The sequence below is a fragment of the Galleria mellonella genome, unplaced genomic scaffold, assembly GCF_026898425.1.
Source record: "Galleria mellonella isolate WM207_F2 unplaced genomic scaffold, CSIRO_AGI_GalMel_v1 utg44, whole genome shotgun sequence".
In the NCBI taxonomy this organism is placed as follows: domain Eukaryota; kingdom Metazoa; phylum Arthropoda; class Insecta; order Lepidoptera; family Pyralidae; genus Galleria; species Galleria mellonella.
Genome location: NW_026442100.1, coordinates 5,141,109 through 5,152,648, shown reverse-complemented (window position 1 = coordinate 5,152,648; position 11,540 = coordinate 5,141,109). Strand labels below are relative to the sequence as shown.

The following is an 11,540-nucleotide window of genomic DNA, read 5'->3' as shown; positions in this document are numbered from 1 at the left end:
TCAATTTTATCATTTTCATCCAAACCAAAATATAAATATTATATGTGCTACGACTAACTAGTTAAATAACATCAATCAAAGGAATAACAAACCATTAACTGTGCTTATTTGCTTATATCTTGCATTTTTAAATGGCATTTTTATTTTAATGTAAGATAGGATAACTCAATAGTAATTTAATATTTTATTTTAACTACTAATCACATCAGTAACTAATATGTGATCGAGATAGAAAAGAATATTAACATCATTAATAAATGATTTTCATAAATATTAATTAAATATTAAATATATAATTAAATATGAAGTTATTATGGAGATTTTTTTTGAAATAATCCTAGATTCTGAATTCAAACTATTGATTCTTTATAGTGTTAACACTTTAAAAATATAAGGAATACTCTATGCCAAAATACTTGGAAACGATTGGTTAGTAGATTCTACACTAGCGTTCGTTCGCGTTCCGAAAACGCCAAATTCGCTTTCAAGTTTCAAACCAAAATGGAGGATTTGTCCGTCGAGGTGTACGGTGAAAATGGTGCTTATTATAAGGTTTGTAAATCGTGAAGTACATTATAATTTTGTTCATTAAACGGTATTTTCATTAGTGAAACGTATACGCATTTGTTTCCAGTCGTCAGTTGTAAGAATTATTATATACTTACAAAAATATTTTTCCGGGAAGATCATCGCGGCTGGAATGGACGCCATGTCCGTCTGACAGGGCGTGATTTTTCCATGTGTTGTAAATGTAATGATTTTTTGTATTTTTAGCAACAACCAAGAAATAAAAGGAGCGGCACACGGTGTATTTATTATTTGCACTTTTTCTTATATCTGACCCAGTTATTTATTTCTAGCGCATTACCCACAAGTTATTGGATCATCAGAATGTTCTGAAATTTTCTTTATTTTTAGGCCATTGTCACCGACGTGCTCGACAACGAGGTTCTCGTAGCCTTTGAAAATGAGTAAGTTTAGTTTTTTTTCTTTATTTTTTACTGGTTTCTTTTGCGGTTATTTTTATTTACATGTATTTATTTGTATTGTTCCATCGTAGCTGGCAACCGGAATCAAAATTCCCCTTCTCCCAAGTATTTCTACCACCGAAAGACACTGGAAAACATACAGAGTTTGTGGAGAACCAGGAGGTGGAGGTTTTTGCGAGGTCAAATGAAAAGGAGGCATGTGGCTGGTGGACGGCCAATATCAAGGTGGGTATTGAATTACATCTCAGCCTATATCATATATCTTCGATGTTTATTGATATTATTTGAAATTTACTATCATAGTAATATTTGTGGTTTTTATTGCATCCTATTTTATAGTTTGTTGTTACCTTAATATTATTTTTATTTTTTTTTCTGATTAAATTGATCACCAAGCTAACAATATTAATATGCACTTAGGATATTGCTAAAACCTGTTTTTACCCTCATAGTAGCCAGGTGGTATTTAGCATATTGCCTTGAAAATATCTTTCAATAAAATTTAACACTACATTAAAAAAACATCCCCTTTGTCTAAGGAAATCATATTTTGTCATAAATAAGAAAATTCTAATATTTGATTTGATTCATTTTTCTAATGATGTAAGTACCTATTTGTTATTTTTTAAATAACAATACGCAGTGTCAAGTAATCGTTGATTATTAAACATGTCAAGCAAATAGATTAATCAACATTTCTAATTACCCAGTTATTTATTTTAAAAATATCAATATTGTGATATCTGACAGTTTTATGACAGTAAAAAAATAAATTGACATTAGTTAAGAATAGAAAAATAAATGTTTACATTTTAAATTAAGAATGCTTTTGTAAGATTTGCTAAATACATTCTTATTGACCATTGATAAAAAAAATGTAAGACTGTATATAATAACATATAAACTATATGCATAATTATATATATCTAAAGTTAATATTTAGACTAAGTAATTTGTGTAATGATCTGACAATAACATTAACAATGTGTATATATTATTATACAAATACAATAATCATGTTGGTCAATAGAATAGCAATTTTATCACATACTAAAGAGAGACTTTGTACTTAAGTCAATTACATGTACGTCTGCCTGCCCTTCAAGCTACTGTGATTGTAGCGCTGTATTTCAGTTTGAAGGGTCAGAATAACTGATATTTTATGGTATGATGTAAGATATATGTGATATGAAGTCCTTTGGTCACAAGGAATATTAGAATTATGAGGCATAACATAGGTGTCACAGTATACTCTGAATTTTATGATGCAGTTTATGTCTACAGATATTTGTTACCACTTTCCGTCACATGGATCTGACTTCTAACCATTCTAAGTATTATGGAAAAATCTTTCCTTAATAACTCATTAATATTTTACTGATGGGTATAGGTCTGTTACTATCCTGTTTTTATTTTTTTCTTTTTTTACACTATGGATATGGCAAACAGGTATAAAACCTGTCTTCTGGTAAATGGTCACTGTAGCCTATGGATTATAATTACATTTATTTGTCTATTTCACATAAATGCAATATGCAGTAATATATTTCTTCATTACCCCAAAAAATTACATTAATTTTTAATTATGCACAGTGAATTTTTTGTGGTTACAAATAGTAACCGTTTTAGTGGTTCAGAAATATGTAGGTGTGTAGTCCTTTAATTACATGTTTGTGATTCCTTCAAATAAAATGGTATTAACCTAAGAACTTAAATGCGTATTTAAGAGTTCTTTATAAGATACATCCAATGGTAAAGACTTTTGACCACTGTTTAGTTTTCATTTTCTGATTATGACAATTTAATGTCTATAGTTTTGATAATGTTAAAAAAAGATATTACAAAATTTATAAATATATCTTTTTATTCATTTAAATAGGCTAAATAGTATGCTTCTCATAGTTTTTTTTTTTAATCTCATAAATTTAAAGATATACTGTATGATTGGAAGTTGTCATTTCTTGTACCAATTTTTGACATCTTAGTGCTGTAAAAAAGTAGAGTACACTCCATCAGGAGGGAATTAAAAATTAACTATCGTAGTTCTTTCTTAGTCTTTAAGGTATTCACATTCCATCAAACTAAGCTCAGAGATTTTTTTTAATGAATGATAACGGAATGGTAACGCCGCCTACGCTATCGGTATACGCTGGCGGGGTACCAGTGAAGAATGGTGAGGATGAAAGCGGGTCATTTAGTCCATTGTGACAAATTCTACGATAAATTAGTCATGATGGTTTCCAGGGAAACTGTGTAGAGGTCAACCTGATAGGGTATATTGATCGCAATGGGGACTAATCTCCCCATTACTAACAATTCCTTCCCCCTAAGAGCACAGATTAGGAGCTCTTTAACTTGTTAGTATTAGTTTTGCTAGTATTTACTCTTCATCTAAAATAAGCTGTTTACGTACCCGTACACGGCGCTACGTATACGGGTACTTATGAATCCTATTAATATAATAAATGCGAAAGTAACGATGGATAGATGATTGTTTGTTACTCTATCACGCAAAAACTACTGAACAGATTTAAATAATATTTGTAACACAGACAGATTATATCCTAACATCCCACATAGGACACTATGTCCCGATTCACGCAGGCAAAGCTGCGAGATACAGCTAGTAACATTTAGTTTGTGATGTCAGGGGTGCGTAAAGATGGAACATAAGCAAGATGGATAGGTATAGACCAAAAAACCAGTTGGACTAAATGCGTGTTCCTCTTTTCTCTTGTTATCTCTCCAATTTTTAAATAACTTAAAAAAAGAGATTCTTAATTCGCCTATATTATTTGTGAACGTTTTAGGTGGATATATCGATAATTCTGAACCGATTTCGATTATACTTTTTGCATTCTTTCCTATTGGTTTCATATCAATTTTACCATGAATAAAGCTGCCGTTATTCTTTGCGGAGCAAATGCAGAACTTTACGTTATTTATTTCTCATTTTAAAAGTATATCTGCAAATCGAATACCATATCGAAATCAATACATCGGTGTGTTTGGACACGATTGAAATAGTTCTTTTTTTTTTGTGGAGCAAAATTTATAATAAATAAATTTTAAAATTGTATTCTAAAAAAAAAACTGATTTCAATTGAGAAAACACCAGTTTTGCCTCAATTTTGATAAATTAGATAAATGAAATGAAATTCTTTTATAAACTTAAACAACTGAACCCGTTTTGATAAGATTTCCATGGAACTAAGTGTTTGATGTCTGTCGATAATTTAGAGGAGTTAGTGAAGAACTAGCATTCTCTCGTTTGGGTGTGTTTGCACCTCTGTGTTGCAATTGGCCCACAGGTGCAAACAGGATGTTAATATTATTGATCTTATGCAGTAATGCAGATCCGGACTTATTGCATAATAAGGAGACATGAAGTGGGTTGCAAAGTGATGCACTTTAAGCGTATATGTACCTATACTGTCACGTAGCCTATTTGATATATATCATTCTCGTGAATTGAGAAGGTTCATACTGTGTTTTATATGTGGCAACGTCGTAAGTCGTCGTAAGTCAAAGAATTTAACAGATTTCAATATTATGATTGACAATTTAGAGTACTTTTTATTCTGATAGCGAAATAAAATTATAAAATAACTAGTTTATAAATCTACCACTAAATGTTTTGCACCTATTTCATAAATTACTTTTGTTTTTACAAACTTTTTTGATTTACTATCGAAATCTTGGTTCAAAATTAATATGAAATGAACGTACTAAACGTTCAATGCAAATTTAAATCATTTTTAGTCAAAGAAACTTGTTTACAAGCACTTTTAAAACGTAATTTTTTTAAAATCTACTGCAGGGTTCGAATGTTGTTATCTGTTGGCCAGAGCCCGCAAGAAAGTCAACAGTTACTCTTTTAAATCTCTGTTAACATTATGTGTATTTATATGTGCTATGTCTAAAATTACACGGTCGTTAAAAGTCATTCAAGTAATCGTTTAGGTGTGTAATAGGCTTTGTTTAATAACAATTTTAAACATATTAAAAGGTAGTTCCAAAATATCCTTCGGTATCTTATTACGCTCATATAGCATATAGCTCATAGAGCAATGGTCAATCGAAACTATTTATATATTTGGTTTATTTTCGAAAATTAACAGAAAATTTCTACTTTTGTGTCGAATACAGTCCAAACGGGTTAAACAGCCGCTTTATACGAATCATAATTCGATTAATTTCACCGCTGTATTTAATAGGCATCTTGAGGTGAGACCGTAATATTAAGCGACAGTTTCATCGGCGGGTTATATGAATTTAAATTTATCATAATGATGATGCAATGGCCTTCCTTCAACCAATGTTACTCAGGAATGGCAACTCATGAAGGGTATCATGGGCGAAATATTATACTCTGTTATGTCCATGGTATTGTCCATGTCTATAGGCGACGGTTACCAATTCCTTTTGGTGGTCCGTTGGCGTGCTTGTCATTGCAAGTCACAAAAAAAAATTGTAAAGACAAATTACATTGTAATTTTTACTATTGTTTAATTCCAGATGATAAGGGGCGAATTCCTCGTAATAGAATATTTAGAATGGGACAACTGCTACACGGAAATTGTGCCAAAGGACCGCCTCAGAGTGAAGACGCCCAAAACTCCGATTGACAAGAGCACCTTCAACAAATTCGAAATTTCTGTACCCGATGATCTCAAAGACTAGTGAGTATAGTTTACTACTTTGGTTTACTTAGTTTAGAAAAAAAAAATAGGTCAATTAAAGTCATGCAAGCTGTGTTCATATTTGAAATATAAATAAGTACATTTTACTCGTCACTTTGTTCGTATGACAGGTATATATTAAATTATCTTAATAAATAGCCTATGTCCTCTATTACAAATAGTAGGTATGTGTATACAAATATTCATGACTAGAAACAAATCATCATCATCATCATCATTACAGTTTCACATTTAAATGACTAAGAATTGTTTTTTCTTTAAGTAGTATAAAACAAAATCGCTGTCGACGTCTGCCTGTTTCTCCGCTTATTTCTTCTAAACCGCACAACGTATTTTAATACCGAGTTTCACTGTTATGTAGATTTTTTTTTTGACGGGAAGATCTCTATATTCATACAATATAGTGTTCCCATATATACACTATGTAAATAAAAACTAGCAGGAGAAATTGGTAAATAGATTATCAAAACTATACATTTTACTATCTGTAACTAAAACAACTGTCCGTTTATAAAAGTACTGTTATGACTCACACAGTCTGTGATAAGACATTTTATCAATGAGCGGGGAATTCCCTAGAATACTCACTATATAATTTTGAACTTTATTTGGTTATGATTTCCAAAGTATTTGAGTGGTGGTAAAAGACGGTGTTAAATAAAAGCATTAAAAATCAATGATTAATGTTATACAAATGTACTGTTAAAACAGCAGATTTATTAACAGTAACAATACTATACATACATACATACATATGTATGTGTGTATATGTATGTATATATGTATATATATATATATATATATATATATATATATATATATATATATATATATATATGTATGTATATATACAACAAACAACGATACAATTATATAAGTACAGTAAGACAGTCTTATTTCTGAGAGCAATCTTCAAGACAACCTTAGGGTAATGGACTAATTGTTGTACAAGTAGGTATGATACTATTGTATCATTAAGAAAGTGCCTTTATCAAATTAAAAAAAATAAATATTAACTATATTACAACATATAATCCTATACATATATGTTAAATAATGTACCTAATACTAGAACATATATAAATAATTATAAGCATATTATTATATATTTCCTTTCGATTTTCCTTCTGCAAGTCGTATAAAAATAGCTGAAAAGAAAAATGCAAAACAATTCAATATCATTGTTTGACCTTTTTGTAAATAAGGGGAAAGGTCTCTTGCACCGTAGGTAGAGCACCCTATTGCATTCATTTTTATGTGCCATTCACAATGCTACATAATAACGTACGAGTTACTATTTCACTTGTGCAAAAAAGAAAGATGGCGGGGCGGTAACGACCCAGGGCTCGCATAAAATAACAAGTACCCACAAATTTATTAAATTACGAATTGCATGATCTTGTGAAATATTCAAATATATTAGTTTATAATCGTATGTATTTTAAACTTAATAAATACCTAGTGATTTCAGTATAAATATACAAAATGTTTTTGTAGCATTGTATTTATAAAATTGTTGATTGACTTTGCCGTTTATTAATTCAATTGGAATATTTTTCTGATATTATCGTGGCGATTAACGTGTTAAAGAGGACGTGTCTAGGGTCGAGGAAAAAGTAATGTAAGGTGGTATGAGTATTTTGAAAAAATGAAGGAAAATAAGTTTGTGTTCTACAAAAAAAAAATTCAATTGTCGCTGAACTAGTAAATATATGATTTAAAAACTTAACTATAGAACTAATTTTAATAAATTTAATATGGGACCAATTAAAGTAAAAGAAAATCCAAATTGGTTTACAACTGACAGAGTTATAAGTTTTTTTTTTCCATGGGTGAAAATAGAATGGTAAATCTGTTTGCGGTATCAGTATATGCTGGCAGGGTACCAGTGAAGGGTGACAGGTGAGGATGAAGGCAGACCAGTTGGCCCATAGTGATCAATTGAACAAGAATCAACCACTATGGTTTCCAGGGAGAACCGCGTGGAGGTCGACCTGATAGGGGTATATATCCCTTTCCTCCGAGTTATAATGTTATGAAAATACAACTGAATTAAGAAACTATTTCTTTTTGAAGTCGGTTAAAGAGAAAAGATAAAAATGAAGGTTTTGTCTTTATACAACTTAGAAAGGCAAACAAGCTGACGGCCCACCTGATGGAAAGTGGTAACCGTCGCCTATAGACATGAGCAGTACCATGGACATAACAGAGTATACTGTTTCGCCAATGATACCCCCCATGCGTTGCCATTCCTGAGGACTCAGGTGTTATTCCTCTGTACCCAGTAAATTCACGCCATATCCCATCCTTCAAACCGAAACACAGCCTTGCAAACACAACTGCTTCACGGTTGAAACACGAATGGGACAGAGGTACCCAAGCAATCGACTTTTGTACAAAGTCTCCCTCTGTTTATAATATAAACTTAACAGAAAAGGCAACATGAAGAAGCAACAATGGGCAACTTAAATAACACTATATTAAAACAACACAAACATGTTTACAAAAAATTTTAATTGATACATTAGAACAATGCCAAGCGTGGCAACTACTGGCAAAACTCCCCATATGGGGAATGCTTATGTCCAGCAGTGGACACTTAACGGCTGAAAAAAAAACACTAGAATGAATCCAAATGTTTTCTGTAAAATTTATCAATTTAAGAGATAGTTTAAGTAAAACATTTTAGCGTCGTAGACTTTGTAGTCTATTTTTGACAGGCACAGTAAAGGAAGGAAGTTGTCAATCCGAATACATTTTTGGTGCGCCGCCACATCTTTGTCGAATAGGATTAATGTAACTAATAATCCAAAACTAGAATAGTGTTTGTCACAATTGTTGTTATTATTTTAAGAGGAGATAATTCTAAATTGTTATAATTCGGATTTTACTTAAAGTTTGACACTCTTCTAATTTGTTTCGGATTTCACAAAAAATGTTTCTTAAATCATATATAATAGTAATTATATAAACACTTCTATCTTACAATTTACTTTGTATCCAATCAATGTATGACGTCATTCTAGTGTGGCTGGGTTAGATGGAGGTCCGGCTCGGCATCCGTAAGGCACGGAACGATATCACCTATTAGTACATACGCATATCATTATTGTAACAAATGGGACCGCCACCAGGGACTCCACTCTCAATATCCACTCGTACACATTTGTTTGAAGGGTGGGATATGGCGTGAATTTACAGGGTACGGAGGAATAACACCTGAGTTCACGAATGGCAACGCGTGGGGGGTATCATGGGCGAAACAGTATACTCTGTTATGTCCATGGTACAGCTCATGTCTATAGGCGACGGTTACCACTTTCCATTAGGTGGGCCGTCAGCTTGTTTGCCATTCTAAGTTGTATTAAAAAAAAAGAATCTATGATATAACTCTTAAAAACTGCAGGTCACAAATCGTTATTAATCACATCCAAATACACATAACTCAGCTGCTGGCTGAGTTTTATTGGACTATCTCGTTTTTCCATACGCCACTTCGTCGCCAATTCCAAACCGATTTTCTGAATTTATTACACATTTAACAAACACTCTCGTGTCTGTCACATTTTAAACTTATGACGACTGAAGTTAACGTTTTTTTTTGCGGAGCTAAAACATTTACATACATTTTTTACTTTATCAATTTGTATTACAAGTAAAAGCATCATCATGATCATCATGATGATGATGATATTTATCTGTCTACTGCTGAACATAAGCCACCCTCATAGTTTGCCATAACCTGACCTGAACGGTTCGGAATCACCTGCACCCATTGACTCCCTGCAATGCATTTGAGGTCTTCACTCTCATCTAGTGGTGGATTAGCGAAGTAAAAGCAAGTTTTTGTGTATAGTATGTGTGTCTTTTAAACAATATTTATTAATGGTAAAAAACGTTATCCAAGTCTTTAATACGTCATTCCTCTTGTTTTCTTTTTTGAAACAACTTAATGTAACTAAGGGTACTTGATAAGGACTCGTCATTAAGAAAATCTGCTTTTTATGTCTTTTGTCCTCACCATTGTTTCATAAACGGGTATCTCTGTAATGAGATTATTGATTTTTTTTTATATATTTTTTAATTAGAGGCCTTTATCCTATAATATGTCAACCCTACAAAACGATATGTCAACCCTATCATACCCTATACATAAGAGATTATTGATAATAATGAAATTATAAGTGTTAATATACATTATTGTAAATGTATTAAGATTTAGGATATTTTTTAATCAAGTCAACTTAATCATTTCTTTTTTTTTAATTGCACTTTACCGTCCATTCGGATCCACTGTCTGTAACATACTTTATTTACTATTATGTGAAGTTTATGTTTCAATGAATTCTCGTACCCGTCAAAAGAACTTTGACTGAATAAATAGTCAAAAGGTCAGAGGTGATGCCCTAAATGGTCCACCGGCTACCCATTATCAAACTACATATTTCTCCTGTATTGTAATAGACAATTTTTTGGCAATGATAAAGATGTGCATACATGTATCGTCAGCGTAGGCGTAGTTCATGAATAAGTAATTCCATGTTTGTCTTTTCGGGGCAGTGGGTATTTTTTTCTCGTAAAATAGAATATAATTTTACTGAAATATACTTAAAATATCTCTAAAGCCTGACTGCGGTTGCCAATCCGCCTGCCAAGCGTGGCAACTACTGGCAAAACCTAAGTTAAAGGCCGATATGATCACGATGTTTAAGTATACATTTATGTCTGTGTATATGTACGGTTAAATATGATCTAATTAGTTATGTATAAACTTAAGTTTGTCTATTTATTTTTGTTTGAAAATTTACACAAATATTGTACATCGTTTTATCCGCCCACATTGATGCTCTTCTCTACTTTGGATGTCGCTGGAAGAGATCTCTAAAAAAGTTAAGCTCGCCTTTGTACATTTGCTTAACTCTGTCATATTTGCTATGCATTACTAGTGTGTGCAGTAAAGTATAAATAAATACTATTTATTGTGTTAGTGAAATTGTATGAGATGGACATAAGCTATCTAAATTAAAATTCGTCTATATAGGCTATCCTTTCAATATAGCCTTGATTGCATGACCGAGATTGTTTTAGCATGAAAGGTGCCGTTAGAAATGATTGTATCTCTCGTAGAATAAGGTCGCACAGTGTATCCTGTAATGACAATGATGCATATGTCTATAATAATTGTTACTATTTTCCATCAGGGCCTCTAGACAAGTGGCAAGCGAATGAGATAGCAACGCCGGGTGACTCATTCCAACTCGCGGACTCGCTAGCGATGTCGATTCCATCGACGAATTCGCTTGCCACTTGTCTAGAGGCCCAGATAACGGTACGGCAGTTCGTTGGCTATTCGAGCCTCTCTATACAAGTGGCAGACGAATCTATCGGTAGAATTGTTTTGAGTTAATACACGTATGAGAAAGAACATTATGGCACGTACTGTGTGGTTTCAAAGAAATTTTCTTCCACGAATGCACAGATTGTCGAGTGAGCAGGTTTTCCCTAGAGGCTACAGTATGGGGTTCTTTAAAATAGGGGTATATTAAGCTTTCTTCTGGATCTGCCAATCCTTAGTGTTGCAGGCGTCCATAGGCTTTAATGACCGTTTAGTATCAGACGGGCGGTATGCTTGTTTGCCACCCTTGTGGTATAAAAAAACTATCTCATTGCCTCACCAGTGATAACGATTCTATTGGTAGATTTATTTGCCACTTTTCTAGGATCGGTTTTTACATAAATTAAGCAAGGTGCCCATGTTCAACAATGGATAGTTAACGGTTGATATTCATTAAACGACAAACTTCTCATAAACCTATTTTTGCTGTTGAAGTGTTTTGTCTCTTTCTTT

General features: G+C 32.5%; 2 protein-coding genes across 6 annotated transcripts in view; one reads left to right on the top strand and one right to left on the bottom strand.

Annotated features, from left to right (window-relative positions):
* The window catches only part of LOC113519099 (uncharacterized), a 77,924-nt gene that overhangs the window by 32,810 nt on the left and 33,574 nt on the right, over positions 1-11,540 (bottom strand). The gene's annotated exons all lie outside the window — the stretch shown is intronic.
* LOC113518982 (FMR1 autosomal homolog 1 homolog A) overlaps positions 399-11,540 on the top strand; it is a 33,797-nt gene continuing 22,655 nt past the window's right edge. For all 5 annotated transcript variants that reach the window (XM_052898478.1, XM_052898475.1, XM_052898476.1 and 2 more), the window contains exons 1-4: positions 399-552; positions 919-971; positions 1,061-1,214; positions 5,508-5,671. In XM_052898478.1, coding sequence (XP_052754438.1) covers positions 502-552; positions 919-971; positions 1,061-1,214; positions 5,508-5,671 — 422 coding nt within the window. In that variant the 5' untranslated portion in view covers positions 399-501. The remainder of the gene's footprint in view (positions 553-918; positions 972-1,060; positions 1,215-5,507; positions 5,672-11,540) is intronic.